Raw genomic sequence first — 18,160 nt, 5'->3', positions numbered from 1 at the left:
TCCCCCTTTCCTGTACTTTCACTTCTCTGCTACAATCAGCCTAGATCTCATGATCTCTCTCACCTCAGTCAGCACTCTCAACTCCTGTCTTCCCAGGCCTCTTGCCACCCCTACTCTCTAAATCCCCTTGCATGTGTGTGTGCTAAGTCGCCTCAGTTGCTAAATCCTCTTGAGAAAGAGAAAGTGAAGTCGCTCAGTCGTGTCCAATTCTTTGTGACTCCATGGACTGTAGCCTACCAGGCTCCTCCATCCATGGAATTTTCCAGGCAAGAATACTGGAGTGGGTAGCCATTTCCTTCTCCAAGGGATCTTCCCGACCCAGGGATTGAACCTGGGTCTCCTGCATTGCAGGCAGACGCTTTACCATCTGAGCCACCAGGGAAGCCCACCTTGGATAATTCCAATTATGTGCTTTCTCTGTTCCTACAGTCAAGTTACTAAGAATTGCTGGGGGAAAAAGTGTCCACAACCAGACAAACCTGTGCTACTAATAAACTCAACTGGACTAGACTTTCATTACTACTTGGAAATTCTTTCTTCGTTTCACAGGGTCTCTCCCTCTCACCTTTCATTTTTCATCATCTTCCCAAAGTTCACTGTCTAGTCTATTCTCTGTCTCCCCACCTCATTTTCCTCTCTGATTATCTGCCAATAACCTTATAAACAGAGTTCACAGGGGAGGAGGTTGCTTCATTTCTCGCATAAGACCTTGAAATGTTCTCCCCAGTCTTGGCTTCCCCAAACCTTCTATTCTTTCTCTAGTCTAATTGTTCTTTCTCGGTTTTTTTCTTGATTTCTCTCTCTTTCTGTCTTTCTTTCCCCCTTTTTAAAATGCTGCTGTCCTCCAGGATTCTCTCCTGAATCATACCCTCTGTTCACATTCACTGGTGATTTCAGAGTCTCCTATGCCTTCAGTTACCATCTCTGGATTAGAACTCTTGGACCTGTAATTCTCACTCAGATTTATTTCCTGAGCTTCTAATTCTATCCACTTGCCTGCTGAACACCTATTTCTACCCAGCTGTGCCACATATGTAAAATTCAGTATGTCCAACATTACATTTATAAGAGTTCCCCAAACCCAATCTTTGCCTTTGTTCTTAAGCTAGAAATCTGGAGTCTTCCCCTTGATTCCTTTCTTTTCCTAATCACTTAACATTTCTCCTCTCCATCATCTTCTGTTTTCTTGACCATGGGCTTCTTGAATCCAGCATGACATCCATCCTGGTCCCAGTAGATAGATTTGTCTTCCTAACATGTCCTGACAATGCTGCATACATGATCACAATGCATTGTGTATACGAACTCATTAAGGATGTTGTGAGATCATTGCTATCTGCTTAGAGGAGCGTGTAATCTGCTGCAGGACATCAGTTCAGTTCAGTCGCTCAGTCGTGTCCGACTCTTTGCGACCCCATGAATCGCAGCACACCAGGCCTCCCTGTCCACCACCAATTCCCAGAGTTCACTCAGACTCACGTCCATCGAGTCAGTGATGCCATCCAGCCATCTCATCCTCTGTCGTCCCCTTCTCCTCCTGCCCCCAATCCCCTCCCAGCATCAGAGTCTTTTCTAATGAGTCAACTCTTCGCATGAGGTGGCCAAAGGACAGGAGTTTCAGCTTTAGCATCATTCCTTCCAAAGAAATCCCAGAGTTGATCTTCAGAATGGACTGGTTGGATCTCCTTGCAGTCCAAGGGACTCTCAAGAGTCTTCTCCAACACCACAGTTCAAAAGCATCAATTCTTTGGCACTCAGCCTTCTTCACAGTCCAACTCTCACATCCATACATGACTACTGGAAAAACCATAGCCTTGACTAGATGGACCTTAGTCGGCAAAGTAATGTCTCTGCTTTTGAATATGCTATCTAGGTTGCAAAGGGTAAAATTAGTTTCACCTGGTTGTTGGCATAGTGGGGGTGTTTGAAGAAGCCCTCAAACAGGAATTGACGTTTGAATTGGGACTTGCATGATCAGTAGAAAGTTCCCTAGGCAGAGGATATGGAAAGCTCATTCTAAGGGAACACAGGTGGCCTTTGAACAACATGGGTTTGAACTGTGCAAGTCCATTTATACCGGGATTTTTTCCTATAGAATATCATGGTACTATCCAAACTATGGTTGGTTGAACTTGTGGATGGGGAGATTTGGATAGAGAGCACCAATTCTAAAATTACATGAGGATTTTCCACTCTGCTAAGAGTGGGTGCCCCTAGCCCTGCATGGTTCAAGGATCAACAGTAACAGGAGAAAAGTGTTAGTATCTCAGTCACATCCGACTCTTTGTGACCCATGGTCTTTGGCCCCCCAGGCACCTCTATTCATGGGATTCTCCAGACAAGAATACTGGAGTGGGTAGCCATTTCCTTCTCCAGGAGATCTTCCTGACCCAGGGATTGAAGCTGGGTCTCCTGCATTCCAGGCAGATTCTTTACTGTCTGAGCCACCAAGGAAGTCAACAGGAGAAGAGCAAGGAGCTAAATTCAAGTCAGTTTCACAAGCATTCAGTGGGGGCTGCTGTGTCCCACATTGGGGATATACAGGTGAATAAGTCACTGACCTCAAGGAGATTATAGTCTTGAGAAGCTACTTTTTCCTTGACATTTACTAGGAAAGGCAGCTCAGGAGATTTAGCCCCTTAATCTCTATTAACTCCTCTAAATCCATCCAAATAAATGCAAAATAAAGATAAGTGAAAACTGTTTCCAGCAAACCAGTTCCCCTTGCCTCCCCTCACCTTTTATCCAGATTGCCTGGTGCTGCTGCTAAGTTGCTTCCACTGTTTCCTTATTGTCTGTATCAGGCACTGAGCTAAGGTGAGGTTGTATATATTACCAAGTCCTCAAAGAACCCACTGTCAAGGGGGGGCTTTCAGCCTCTGTGAACCACATGATAATTAAGGCAATTAGGTGTCTCAGACTCTGTTAGAAATTTGCTCAGAGAATAGGTGGGGCACAAGAGAATGAGGTGTCAGTTCCATCTGAGGGTTGGGCTGGGGGGATGTTTGTGAAATGTTTAAAGCCCAGGGTAGCTGGAAAGTGCAGATATCTCCAAGGAGACTTTAGAAGGGGGGGTCAAAAGATAAGTGCATTCCTTTTTTTCTCTTCTTAAAGCAGAGAGTCTAGACTTCCTAAAGTGTTTTCTCTCCCCTCCCCTGCTCCCATCTGCCTCAAATTTAAGTTTTCCTAAACTTGACATTTTACTTTCTTGCTCTCTAGCTGGAGGAAAGAGTGGGAAAGAATGAGGATTTGTGGGCAAAAGAGACTGTTTCTCATTTTGCTTTTCCTATATTTAAACTCGATCTTTTGTTTCCTCCACACTCAGCAAAGGATAGTCAAGTTTTTGTAGGTGTCTATGTTTTCCCTTAAAGAGGCAGCATTTTCTAAATGTTGTTTTATTTGATGCCCAACAACGGCTAATTAAGAAACATGACAACAACAGCAATAACAGACAGCAGTTGGTGGGAAGTTTAGGAAGAGAAAGCAACAAACCAGCAACAACAGAATGCATTTTGAAGCAATTTGCACCTACAAATCTTGGCTGTGGAAAGTTGGAAGTACTTTTTCCTGGAAACTTAAAAAAAAAATCACATTTCTAAACAGCTGTGTAAAGGAAGGAAACTTCGTATTGAGAAATACAAGCCGTTTTTGTTCTTCCTTAAAAAAAAAAAAAGAAACTTAACTACTTAAATACTCAGTTGCGCAAGTTTGAAACCTTGGTCTTACCTCTCCCTCCTTTTATTCCCTCTTCTCTAATTCCATCCTTTAGTGAGTTTTAAAATCTTATTTCCAAAACATTTTTCAATAACTATGCAGTACAGTATCTTTCCCATTTTCTATCCCTGCCGTCATTATTCCCATTGTTCACGTTTAGACTATTGCTACTATTGGCTTGGCTTTTTAAAAGTCTCTTAGTTTGTCTCCTTGCTACCAGTCTTGCCCATCTCAGATTTGTTCTCAGTTTTACAACCAAAATGATCTTTTTAAAAATCACATCTTTAACATTTATTCTAAGTGTCAGGATGAATTATTCCCAGTTCCTGTCCTTGGTGAGCTTACAATGTTTAGAGGTAAACTCGTCTCTACCTTCTGATTCTGAGCCTGATCCTCATTTTCTGCTCTGCTTCAGCTGCCATCTCATTCAACAAGAGGCCAGTCACTGAGGAATGTGGGAATGAGAGCTGATGTGTCTCTACCATGTTTAATTTTAGCTGATGATCTAAAGTATGTAGCTTGATACTTGGTGCAGAATGTAGAAAAAGTGCTGTGCAATTGGACATGGTCTTAGGAGTCAAGACCTGCCCTCGCTCCTGGCTCATCCTGATGACTTATGTTTTGACATTTGAAGTTAAGCAGAGCCTGCCGAGGGCTTCCCAGGTGGTTCAGTGGGTAAAGAAACTGTCTGCAATGCAGGAGACCCAGGAGATATGGGTTCGATTCCTGTGTTGGAAAGATCCCCTGGAGTAGGGCAGGACAAACCACTCCAGTATTCTTGCCTGGAGAATCCCATGGAGAGAGAATCCCACGGAGAGAGGAGCCTGGTGGGCTACAGTCCATAGGTCACGAAGACACGGATGAAGCATTGAGCGTGCACGCACAGATTATGCTGATACCTCCGTGAGCCTGAGAAAAGTTAAAACTGATTAAGAAGTTGCTGATGCTGCCTGTGTCAGGTCCAAGACCTTTATTTACACATAGACAATGCAAATTTAGCTTGCAGCTGAGGTGAAATGACTGTGGGGTGAAAAAAACCTAGATTCTAATTCTGGTTCTGCTGTTTGCTAGCTGTATAATCTTGGGCAAGTCATTCAATAACTACATGTCCCAATGTCCTCATCTGTAAAATGCGTGTAATAATACGAATCTTAAAGGATTGATGTAGAAATTAAAGGAGAAAATGTAGGTGATGTTTCTTAGCACAGAACTTGGAACTTCATTTTTGGTGTTTGCTTTGTTGTTGTTTTTGTTTGTTTGGCCATTGGGCCAGTGCAGCATTGGAAGCATGGAGTCCTAATTGTAGTGTAAGGGAGTCAGAGAAGGCAAGGTTCAGAAAAAGAGCGAGAGCAGCATTTTCAGGAACAGATCACCTTTAATGAGGCAAGAAGGGGCAGCAGTCAGATTAGTGAGCTGCTGTACTAACCTAAGAAAAGAGTAAGTATATATAGGTATATATGTGGAAATCTACTGTCTTAAGGGGGCCTGTTCTTCTCCAAGGTTGTTCGGAGTAGTTATCTCTTAAACTGCTGGGGCACGGGATTCTGGAGATTGGCCAGAGGCTAGGACTGGCTGGGAGCTGGGCATAATCAACCTTAATGTCCATTTTTCTCCCCGCCTCGGGTGAGAGAGTTCTTTGTTTTGCATAGACTGGTAGGGAGGACCAGGAAGGGAGTTTCAACTCCAGGCTATTTTGAGCCGTGTAACCTTCCTTCACTAACCACTGGACTCCTAGGGAAGTCCCAGTAAGTCAGTTTTAATAGAGCACATGAAAGTGAAAGTGAAAGTGAAGTCCCTCAGGCGTGTCCAACTCTTTGCGAGCCCATGGACTGTAGCCCACCAGGCTCCTCCGTCCATGGGATTCTCCAGGCAAGAATACTGGAATGGGTTGCCATTTCCTTCTCCAGGGGATCCTCCCCACCCAGGGTTCGAACCTGGGTCTCCCGGATTGGAGACAGATGCTTTAACCTCTGAGCCACCAGGGAAGCCACATAATTGAGGTCAAATAACAATTTTTAAGTATCTCTGTGTGCCAGGTGTTGGGCTAGTTAAGCCACAGAGGTGAATATGATCTGATTGGTGCTCTTAAGAAGCCAATGGAAAAGTAGTAATTGACACATTGTAAAGCTTTTAACAGTCTGAAACATGTTTCAAGATCCCAACACTTTGTTTATGTCAAAAGACATCAGCAACATGAGGTTTTCTGCTGAATAATGTTCTTAGAATTTTAAGTTTTCTTTTTGAAGTGTGTAGTGTCTTTTGGTGAGGCTATGTAGCATAATGAAAAGACAGACGTGTTTTCATTGGACTTGGAGGTGTGTGTGCTAAGTTGCTTCAGTCATGTCCGATTTTGAGGCCCAAAGGACTGTAGCCCACCGGACTCCTCTGTCCATGGGGTTCTCCAGGCAACAACATTGGAGTGAGTTGCCACACCCTCCTCCAGGGGATCTTCCTGACCCAGGGATCAAACCCACATCTCTTATGCCTCCTACATTGGCAGGCAGGTTCTTTACCTCTTGTGCCACTTGGGAAGCCCTGGACTTAAATACTCACCAATTAATACTTATAGGTACCTGGGTAAGCTGGTTAATTTCTTTGAACCTTATTTTCCTCATTTGTAAAATATGGAGATGAACACATTTATAGGGTTATTGTGATAGGGTTAAATGTGATAAGGTACATACTTCTGGTATAGTTCATGGCACAGTCCCTGGCACAAGGTAGAAAATAAATGGAATTTAGTGAGAAAAACATATGTATATCCAGAGTAGCTTTCTATTACACTTGGTTGCACGGATGTTTCATGCCCCTGATTAGCTACTGGATAGGAACTAGCTCTTCATCTTTATCTTTGTTGAAGATGCTAAACACGAGTCTTGTTCTTAACAAACTGTTGAACTATATTTAAGAAAGAGGATACCCCAAAGAAAGGAAGGAAGGGGGAAACTGCAAAGTGATTTTATTAGCTGCTATCTCTTTTAGATATGTTTTTTCTAAATACTTAAATTAGATATTACCTTCATTACCTTCATGTTTACAGAAGAGAGATTTCAGTCCTACAAAGGCTTACCCAATGTCCCACAGCCAAAATAGCAGATCCAGGATACCTCATGCTCATCTCTTTAATTCTAGGGTCAAGTTCTTTTTATTCCATTTTGCTGCTATTTACAGAAAAGTATAGAAAAGTCAGTAAATAGGGATATAGAAAATATTCCTCGTGTATATTGCTATCTGTGGCATTCCTTAAAGAAGACGAATTATAGCTTGTAAGGAATAGTATGAAGAACTCAAATTGCAATAGAACAAAGTGACTTGTGTGTAGGAAACATCTTATGTAATATGGTTTCAATAACTATGAGAATGGCTTTTCCTAACAAGCACTTCTGCTGTTTGAACATCAATTTCCATTCCTTGACCAGGTTTCTTCTTTCTATGATTTCCAGTTGCATTTTCTTTGCACCTCTTTCATTTTACTCTGACTTTGATGTGTGTGGCCCATCCTTCCCACTAGCTTAGAAGCTCCCTGAGGGCAGGGACTACATCCACATATCACTGAACCAATATCTTTCATGCCATATGATTTTAATACATTGAACTGCTGAATCAAACTAGATCAGAAGCTCTTTGCAAGAGAAGAAAGAGGGAGAACCCCAACCATGTTTCAGGTTCTGCTTTGGTTGCTGCAGATATAGTTGTAAGTGAGACAAAATCTCTACTCTCATGGAGACTACATTTAAAATGGAAAAGAAACAATACATAGTTATATACCTTCTAGCTTATTCCATAATATCTTTTATTTGGTGTGTACGGGGGGCTGCTAAACTAAATCTTTATGTATCTAGGAATTGTGAAAGTGAATTAGGAAGAAGTGTAAAGTACTCATCACTCTGTCTTGTCATTGTCTGTTTATATATTGCTTTTCTGTTTCAGACCCCTCATGTTTAGGGGAAGGATCTTACTCTTTTTAGTAATAGCAATGACTAGCCTAGTGACTGATACATAGGAAACTCTCAGTAATTCTGTGGTGAATTACAGCATTGCTATTTAATAGTAGTAACTCTGTAAACTTGTAGTCTCTTGGGTTTGTTTTTTATCAACTAAAAGGGGTGTTAAGACTAAATGTTCCCTTTGCTGCCTCTAAACCATTTCCCCTCCTTCATAAACCTTAGCTTCTTTAAGACCTTGCCATTGTACTTCATCCCCTGCTATTCTGCTTTGTTGCTGTCATCTACCCATCCTCTGGGCATTAGTCCTCATTCAATGGTGATTTTCGCCCTGCGCTCTCACTTTTTTTACACTACTGTTCTTGTCATTATTCTCAACATGTCCTAGGACAATGCTTTAAACTCTTTCACTTCTAGTTCCTGGACCTCCTCATCCTCAAATCTGCTCTTCTACTTGACCTCAATAATCCATGGCTGTGGTCGTATCTCATCATGATGTGGTCTTTGCCCTCATCAGTAACTGTTTCACTTCCAAAATCTTGACTTCAGGTGTCCCATCATCTTTCAATCACTACTTCTTACCCTTCCAGGTTACCTATTCCCACTCCAGGGCTTCCTTGACCTCAGTAAGATTTGTAGTTTTATCCTTCTTTCATCTCCTGTTCTCACTTCCTTCTTTACTTAAACTAGGTTTTATAATCATAATCACAGCCCTGGATATCACTGTAAACTCAATTGTCCTCTCCTGTCACTTGGCTCACTTGGATAAATTCATCTCTCTACACACTCTGAGCTTACCCCGTTGCTCTTCATTCTTCAACATGACATTGCTGAAAAAAAGCTGATATCCTTGTTGACTGGTCTCACTTTAAATTCATGACCATAAATCTTAAATGGGCATGCAACACTGCCCAGCAATCCTACTCTACTTCTATTGCTTTCTCATTCTCTGAAATGACCTTTTCAAACCTTCCCTTCTTTTCTTTATTTATTTATTGAAGGATAATTGCTTTACAGAATTTTGTTATTTTCTGTCAAACCTCAACATGAATCAGCCATAGGTATACATATATCCCCTCCCATTTGAGCCTCCCTCCCATCTCCTGCCCCATCCCACCCCTCTTGATTGACACAGAGCCCCTGTTTGAGTTTCCTGAGCCTTACAGCAAATTCCCGTTGGATATCTATTTTACACATGGTAATGTAAGTTTCCATGTTACTCTTTCCATATATTTCACCCTCTCCTCCCCTCTCCCCATGTCCATAAATCTATTTTCTATTTCTGTTTCTCCACTGCTGCCCTGTAAATAAATTCTTCAGTACCGTTTTTCTAGATTCCATATATATGTGTTGATACTGCTGCTTAGTCGCTTCAGTTGTGTCCGACTCTGTGCGACCCTATGGACTGCAGCCTGCCAGGCTTCTCTGTCCATGGGATTCTCTAGGCAAGCGTACTAGAGTGGGTTGCTATGCCCTTTTCCAAGGGATCTTCCTGACCCAGGGATTGAACCCGAGTCTTCTGCATTGCAGGCATATTTTTTTACCACTAAGCCACCAGGGCAGTCCTTGTATATATGTATCTACAGTAAAACCTGATGCATGTTAGTTTTCATTTTGTTTTTGATGTGGGCCATTTTTAAAGTCTTTATTGAATCTGTTACAGTATTGTTTCTGGTTCATATTTCAGTTTTTTTGGCCTCAAAGCATGTGGACTCTTGCTTCCGCCACCAGGGATGGAACCCACACTTCTACATTGGAAGGGGAACTCTTAACCACTGGACCACCAGGGAAATCCCAGTTTACATTTTTTAAACCGAGTTGGCTCTGCTGTCGCTTCCTAGAGGCACACGTGAGCGGGAAGAAGTCTCCTCCCAGGCTGTCCCACGTGACGCGCCCCCAGGGGTAGCCATTCAAGCACCTAGGATGTCATACTACAAGTGACACAGACTCAAATTCTCTCTGTAGATGTGTTTGCAACCTTGTTTCAATGACAGATCACAGAGCAGCTTCTCCTACCAAATGGCACAAGCATGGGTGTAAATCACAGTGTCCTGGGAAGTGCTTTGTACTCACAGACGTGGCGCATTGTCAAGGTTTAAAAATCTGACTTTATTATTGAATAAATATGGAAAGATAACAGACTTCCTTCCCAAATAGCCCATCTTGATGATGAAAATGTTTTCTTCTCCGATTGACCAGGTTCTTTTAGAGAGGAATTCAGAGAGAGACTTGTCCCTGCATCTGTTGTTCGCATTCCAACAGTGATGTCTGCCTCACCCCCTGCTCTGCCCCCAAGGTGTGAGCATGCACTGTCCCCTCTGGCAGTGTGGCCAGCAGCTGCACTGGGTCCTACACCTGGAGGTGGGGAGTGCAGACTCCTCCGTGGCACGTGCTCTGATGAAGATGCACTCCAGCACGCACCCACCCAGGACCCCCTGGCACTTCCTGCTAACAGACAGTGCTTGGCCCTTCCGCTGTCAACACAGTCTCTCCACTCTCCAGTCAGAGGACAACCAACTTCCTCTGCAAGGGCCTCATATTCAACAGCAAGTGAGGCTTCCAGGGACACAGACAGTCTCTCATCCTCAACGTTCTCCTTGCCCTATTTATCTTTCTCTTTCTGACTCACTTCACTCTGTATAATAGGTTCTAGGTTCATTCATCCACCTCATCAGAACTGACTCAAAGGCGTTCCTTTTTATGGCTGAGTAACATTCCATTGTGTTTATGTACCACAACTTCTTTATCCATTTATCTGTCAATGGACATCTAGGTTGCTTCCATGTTCTAGCTATTGTAAATAGTGCTGCAATGAACAATGGGATATATGTGTCTTTTTCAATTTTGGTTTCCTTAGGGTATATGCCTAGGAGAGGGATTGCTGGGTCACATGGTGGTTTTATTCCTAGTTTCTTAAGGAATCTCCATACGGTCTTCCACAGTGGCTGTATCAATTTACATTCCCGCTAACAGTGCAAGAGCATTCCTCTTTTCTCCACACCCTCTCCAGCATTTATTGTTTGTAGACTTTTTGATGATGGCCATTCTGACTGGTGTGATAGTTTTGATTTGCATTTCTCTAATAATAAGTGATGTTGAGCATCTTTTCACATGTTTGTTAGCCATCTGTATGTTTTCTTTGGAGAAATGTCTATTTAGGTCTTTTTCCTGCTTTTTGATTGGGTTGTTTGTTTTTCTGGCATTGAGTTGTATGAGCTGCTTGTATATTTTGGAAATTAATCCTTTGTCAGTTGTTTCATTTGCTATTGTTTTTTCCCATTCTGAGGGTTGTCTTTCAAATCTTTCCCTCTTTTATTTTATGCCATGTTTCTTTCAGAAAAATTTAAGAACTAGAATATATATATATTGAGTGCTTAGTATTATTGTTCTAAGGTCTTCACATATATGAGCTCATTTAATCCTGAAGCAACCTTTTATAATCCACATTTTAAAGATGGAGAAACAGAGGCAAAGAGAAGTAAGGAAACTTGCTTAATGTCATGTAGTTATTAACCGATGGGTCTGAGGATTCAAACCTAGGTTGTGTGGCATCAGAGTCCACATTCTTAACCACTAAGCTTTGAGCTCAACTAAAAGCAGATAGATGCTTATTCATCTCTCTACCACCAAACTACAAATCCATGGCATTTGAACCCATATTCTCTGCTCTCCCTTTTGTTGCTATGGATGAAGTATCCCTGTTCCTGATTTTACTGGTGAATTTCACCAAACATTCAAAGAAAAATTAATGCCAATCTTTCTCAACCCTTCAAAAAGAACTGAACAGAAGGGAATACACCAAGACTCATTTTACAAGGCCAGCATTATATTATTAAAACCAAAGCCAGAACCACAACAAGAAAACAAAAAAACTACAGGCCCAAATCCCCCTGAATATAGATGCAAAAATTCTCAACAAAATACTAGCAGATCAAAGTCAACTGTATGATTCAAACAATCATACACAGTAATCTGGTGAGATTCATCTCTGGTATGCAAGGGTGGTTCAATGTGCAAATTAATAAGCATGACATATTATATTAATACAATGAAAAATAAAAACTATAAGATCATCACAATAAATGCTTTTTCCTAAAGCATTTGACAAGGCTCAATATCCATTCATGATAAGAACTCTCAACAAATCTGGTATAGAAGGATTATACTGCACCATAGTAGAGGCCATGTATGACAAACCCACAGCTAACATCATACCACATGGTGAAAACTTGAAAAGTTTTACTCAAAGGTTAGGAACAAGACAAGGGCACCCAATCTCATCACTCCTATGCAACATAGTACTGGAAATCTTAGTCAGAGAAATCAGGCAGGTAAAAGGCACCCAAATCGGAGAAGAAGAAGTAAAAATTTCTGTTTGCAGATGACATGATTTTATATACAGAAAATCCTAAAGACTCCACAAAAAAAAGTTAGATCTTATCACCAAATTCAGTAAAGTTACAGGATACAAATAAATATACAAAAATCAGTAATGTTTCTATTTGTTGTTGCTTTTAGGCGCTAAGTCATGTCTGACTCTTTGCAACCCCATGGACTGTAGCCTGCCAGGCACCTCTGTCCATGGGATTTTCCAGGCAAGAAAACTGGAATGGGTTGCCATTTCCTTCTCCAGGGGATCTTCCCAACCCAGGGATAGTACCTACATCTCCTGCCCTAAGCAGATTCTTTACTTCTGAGCCACTGGGGAAGCCCCAATGTTTCTCTACACTAACAATAAATCATATGCAAAAAGACAATCCCATTTACAATAGTGTTACCAAATGAGGTTTGTTTGCCTGACTGAAAGCTAAAGTAAAACACAAAGCTTTGCAGTAAAGAAAGAGTTTGTTCACAAGGCAGCCAAGCAAGGAGACAGGAGAACAAATTTCAGATCTGTCTCCCTGAACGGGACAGGTCTGTGATGTTTATGGGATGAAGAAGCAGGGTGATTTTAGGTGTGAAGAAATGTGATTGGAGGTAAAGAAAAGGTGAGGTAATCAGTGTTTTGAGCAGGCCCAGTTTTAGGGTTGGTGGTCTCCACTAGTCTTAGCCAGTTGGAACTGGGCAAAAACCAACTCCAAATTTCTGGAAAACAACTTAATCTTCTGTTACCATAGTGATCCATATGTCAGAAGTGTTATCTATAGGAGTGTTAAGAAATGTGTGGTGGGACTTCCCTGGTGGTCCAGTGGTAAAGAATCCACCTGCCACTGCAGGAGACATGGTTCAATCCCTGATCTGGGAAGAGTCCACCTGCCTCTGGGCGACGAAGCTTGTGCACCACAACTACTGAGCCCATGAGCTGCAACTACTGGTCTGCACACTGAAGCCTGCACGCTCTGGAGTCCATGATCTGCAACAAGAGAAGCCACCACAATAAGAAGAAGCCCACACACCATAAATAGAGAAAGCCCATAGGCAGCAGAAAAGACCCAGCACAGCCATAAATAAACAAAAATGTTTTAAAAAGAGAAGTAGTGTGGTGACATATTACCTAGGCTATGTTAAGCTTGGAGGGTATGAAGTTAGAGAAAGGGAAAAATAAATCAAACAAACTGGAAGCAGACCTGATCAGTGACGGCAGGTTATAAACTGCTGTTTTGTAAGACACACTCAAGGTCTTCTGTTTAGGCTCCAGCTTCTGTTAACCCTATGGGACATCATTTCAGTAGCAACAAAAACAATAAAATACTTAAAAATAAATCTAACCAAGGAGGTAAAAGATCTGTATACTACAAATTATAAAACATTAATGAAAGAAACTGGAAGAGGAATGTATAAATAGATGTTTTGTGTTCATGAATTAGAAGAATTAATACTGTTAAAATGTTCATATATCCAAAGCCTCTTATAGATTCAGTGAAATTCCTCTCGAGATTCCAGTGGCGTTTTTTACAAAGATAGAAAGAAAAAATCCTAAAATTCATTTGGAACCACAAAAGAGTCTGAAAAGCCAAAGCAATCCTGGGAAAGAATAACATGGCTGGAGGCATCTCACATCCTGGTTTCAAACTATATTACAAAGCTATAGTAATCAAAACAGTATGACACTGCCATCAAAACAGATACATAGGCCAATGGAACAGAATCAAGAATACAGAAATAAACCCATGTATATACAATCAACTAATCTTTGACATGAGAGCCAAGAATGCTCATTCATTAGGGAAAAAGTAGTCTTTGCAACAAATGGTGCCAATTCATACGAAGAAGATTAAAACTAGACCCTTATTTTAAACCATTCACAACAATTAACTCAAGATCAGTTAGAGACTTAATTGTAAGACCTGAAACCATAAAACTCCTAGAAGAAAACATACAGGAAAGCTTCTTGAAATCAGCCTGGGCAATGATTTTTTTTGGATATGACACCTAAAGCACAAAGCAACAAAAGCAAAAATAAGCAAGAGGGACTACATGAAACTAAAAGTTGGTCAAAAGGCAAAAAGTTCTAGTTATGAGATAAGTAAGTTCTAGGAATGTAGTGTGAAACATGGTTACTATAGTTATAATACTGTATTATATATTTGAGAGTTGCTAAGAGAGTAAAAATTCTTATCACAAGAAAAAAAATTTTGAGGTGAGGTGATGAGTTAACTAAATGTAATCTGGTAATCATTTCACAATATACACATGCATATCTTTGGGGTTTTTTTTTGCCACACTACATGGCACGTGGGATCTTAGCTCCCCTTCCAGGGATCCTCGAACTCACGCCAACTGCATTGGGAGCATGGCATTAACCACTGTTCCACCAGGGAAATTGCCAAATCATGCACATCTTAAATTCATACAATGTTGTATGTCAATTATATCTCAATGAAACAGAAAAAGGATATCAGCATAAATAATTTGATCTTTAGATCTTTACCCAACTTGATTAGCTAGTAAATAGGTTCTCTTTGTCTAGCTCCTTCAGTGATATTCTTTTTTCCTAGAGCTTCTGTTATCAGCAAATAGAGATTTACAGCACAAACCTCTCCCTTGACTTCACAGCCACTTCTAGCCAATGCCCTGCTTCTTAGTTCCCTTTTTCTTATCCTTCACATCTCAATGCCCTTTCCTGGGATGCCTTACACAACCAGTCAATTATATACTTTAAAAGTAGCTACCCATTGGCTTCCTATTACATCCACTTACTTAAGTTCTCCACAAGACATTCATCACTATTAGATATTTCTCATGTTTACTTGTTTTGTGTTTGCTTTCCATCACAGAATTTAAGCTCTTAACTCTTAAAAAGGAATCTGTTTGTCTCCTTCAGTGTTGCATTGCCAGGACCTCAAAGATTGTCTCAATATACTCGGACAATACTTCCATTGTCTTTATAGGCTCTAAGAAATCTGCTCTTCTCTGACCTTATCTCCAATTACCTTCTTCCTGGCTCACTACTCTACTTACAAAGAACAATTTGCTGTGCCTTTGCCAGTCTCCCTCCTCTGTTTTCAGGTCTTTGCTCAAAAGTTACCTTCTCACTCAGGCCTTCACAATTTGGGAACTTAAAATTGCAGCCCCTTACCCTTTGCCTCTTTACTTGCTTAATTTGTCTCCAAATTACCAAATTGTCATATACTATATAATCTACTATTTTTTTATTGTCTGTTCGCTTCATGAAGTCTTTGCTGAACCCCCAAGCCTAAGAGTATCTAGCACAAAACAAAAAATATTTATTAAATGAATGGGTTTGTGAAATAATTGCTTAAATGAATATCAGATGTGAAATTATTTGCATGTGTAAGGTATCATTATGGGCAGTAAAATTATCTATGTTAATAAGTAATCTTAACTTCAGTATTCATGCTTGAATTCTTCACATTTGGGGCACGAAGTCCTACACACAACAAACTCCCAAAGAAAATCGGTTTTTTGAGTTTTATAGCTGGAGGCGTGGGTCCCCGAGCCCATCGAGGCGGGAAGCAGTTGCCGGCCCCGCCCTAGGCCCGCCTCTGTCGGCGATGACCACGCCCACCGAATGTTGAAAGCCTTATAGGCGAGTGACGTCAGGCCGTTTGTTGTCATTGGCGGCTCCCAAGATGGCGTCCATCATGGAAGGGCCGCTGAGTAAATGGACTAACGTAATGAAGGGCTGGCAGTACCGTTGGTTCGTGCTGGACTACAATGCAGGGCTGCTCTCCTACTACACAGTAAGTCCTTGGAGGCAAAGCCTCGGCTGCCTTGGGAGTCGCGATTCCTGGGTGGAGGTGGGGACCAGGCTTTTTGGTAGCCGGGCAGAGGTTGCTAGGATGGGGGTGCCGCCGTACGGGAGGGTTCCCTCGTAGGGGAGGGTTTTGCGCCCCGGATAGCCAATGAGGGTGAAAGAGATGCTCGCGCAGCCAATAAGTAGGCACCGGTTGTGTGATTTATGGGGTGGGGGCGAGCCGTGTTCCTTTCTTAGGGTCCGGTATTTGTTGGGGGGTAAACGGAGGCGTGTTGTAGGTAGGTAGATGGTTGTAGTCGTGGCTTGAAGGGTTCGGTCTCGGGGTCTGTGCAGTTTCCACATGTTATCATGGACTTGACGGTGTCCCCCACCAGGCCCTGTAGACGGCCGCGCCCCTTAGCTTCCCTCCAGGGATTGAGGAGCGCTGCTTTCTTAAAGCAGTGGTCTGACGAGCTTGGCCAGGTCCTGAAGTGACTGGCCGTTGCTCAACCTGAGGGATTCTGAAATCCCTCCAGTCTGCCCAAGTTGAGTGTCTCTTTTACAGGACTCTCCTCCATTCAGCGGGGGGCCAGTGTAACCGACGCCTTAACTTTTGAGAGCGGAGGATTTCTTAAACAGGAGTCTCTTGTTAGCGAAGAGAGACTGCGATGTCTCCTGAAAGTTATATTCTGGGAAGGGCTGAGTTAAGGGCTTCAGTGTCGTTAAACACAAATCAGTGACTGTGGGAAAAGGTCCATGAATTGCTGAGAATCTTATGTTCTGACTCTGGCTCCACCCCCGACGCGTTAGAAATGAAAGGTGGGTGGAATTAGAGAAATTACTTCCAAAGGTAGTGTCTCTGAATGGTGTCTAGTTAATAATAGCCAATGAGAGGGAGGAAGCCTCTTCAAACGACAAAACAGAATGTCCTGAAGGCTTTAGAAAATAATAGAAGACAGAAGAGAAAACTTTATGATTATGGGACAAGGATTAATGTCAACGAGAGGAATGGGGACACTAGTAATGATATTTTTTCGTTAATTTAAATATTTATTGAGCGCCCACTACGTGTTATTATTGCTTTAGGCTAGGTGTGTGTGGGTGTGTGTGCTCGTGTGTGTGGGTGTGTGTGCTCTTGTGTGTGCATGTGAGCGAGAATAAGCAAAGTTCAAGATACTCAAGATTCCTTTTATCTGGAGCTTATATTGTAATAAGGTGGTTCCCTTGGTTCTTTTTACTCACAATAACTGCAGAATAAAGTATTCATTATCCCCATTTTACAGTTTGGAATCTGAGGCTCCAGGCTTTTCAGCGATTTGCTCAAGGTCACAGAGCGAGCAGTAAGCAGTGTTATCAGGAGTCTAAATAACCTGACTTTTTTTTCCTTTACACTTCACTTTCACTACAGGAATGAGAAAAATGCAATCTTTGAGTTACTAAAGACAAACCTACAGGAGTAAAAAGTAAAAACTTTCACACCAACTTCCTTTCTTTACATAATTTAGAAGGGGGAAAAGACTAAACAAACCTGAATGAAATTTAAATACATTGTTCAAGATTAGCTAGCTGTGAGAGAGAGGCAAATGCACATTATATCCTGAAAACTCTGGAATTATGAAATCTCATATTCAGATAGATGAAGAATAATAATAAGTTTCAGTAGAAGTGATAATCAGAAAATCCCATGGACCCTTTCCAGCCCATTCAAAGTAATTTCAGTGGCACTATGGAATGAAGTTACTCTATAGATCCCAAATTTGTGTGGGTCTGAATTTAGGGCCACACTGGAGGGGCCCCAAGCTGGGGTTCTTGGGAACTCCTCTCCCTGACAGAATCTTCTTTTTTTCCTGTTTTTCTCACTTTGGCATCTTTTTTCTGCCTCCTTGCCCTTTTAGTTTCTGAGTATCTTGACAAATTTCTCCTTGTCTTTGGCTAAATATGGCTTTTTAAATTATGTTTCTTTCTTCTCCCTCCCGTTACTTATCCTCCCTTCTGAGATTAAACTATAAAACATCCTTGCCAGTAGAAGGAGGTATCATATTTCTCACTAATGGATGTTTAGAAATTTTCTTTTTTTCCCCCTTGTTTTTTGGTGTTAAAGTATTTGTTTGTAGAGAAACAACAGAGAAATATTGTAAAATAAAATAATCTTGTGAAAATAAGATGATATTCAATGCCAAATTAAAGGAGGTCCAGTAAAGATGAGAAAAGGATAGGTATTCACTTAAAGAGAAAGTAGGAGACACGTTGAATATTGGCAGTGAATTCTGTACACTTCGACATTGTTTCATTACATTAGGATTTGGAAGGATGAAGGTACATCTTAATGATCTGCATGCGGCTGATAACTTAGAGCTGCATCTTC

At 41.5% G+C, this 18,160-nt stretch overlaps 1 protein-coding gene and 1 non-coding gene across 8 annotated transcripts in view; one reads left to right on the top strand and one right to left on the bottom strand.

The window, feature by feature from the left end:
- Positions 1–310: 310 nt before the first annotated feature.
- Positions 311–382, bottom strand: TRNAC-GCA. The gene has a single exon. It is a non-coding gene; the product is annotated as a tRNA-Cys (tRNA).
- A 15,279-nt stretch (positions 383–15,661) lies between these two features.
- The window catches only part of OSBPL9 (oxysterol binding protein like 9), a 172,980-nt gene continuing 170,481 nt past the window's right edge, over positions 15,662–18,160 (top strand). For 2 of the 7 annotated variants that reach the window (XM_040231150.1, XM_040231154.1), the window contains exon 1: positions 15,662–15,802. Coding sequence is in view for 4 of the 7 variants with exons in the window: in XM_040231146.1 (XP_040087080.1) it covers positions 15,692–15,802 (111 nt within the window). In the remaining 3 variants the exon portion in view is untranslated. The remainder of the gene's footprint in view (positions 15,803–18,160) is intronic. The other 5 variants (XM_040231147.1, XM_040231145.1, XM_040231153.1 and 2 more) reach the window with 4 other exon arrangements.

The sequence above is a fragment of the Oryx dammah genome, unplaced genomic scaffold (genome assembly GCF_014754425.2).
Source record: "Oryx dammah isolate SB20612 unplaced genomic scaffold, SCBI_Odam_1.1 HiC_scaffold_28, whole genome shotgun sequence".
NCBI lineage: Eukaryota > Metazoa > Chordata > Mammalia > Artiodactyla > Bovidae > Oryx > Oryx dammah.
The sequence above is the reverse complement of the archived record's forward strand: the minus strand, read 5'-3'. Positions and strand labels throughout refer to the sequence as shown.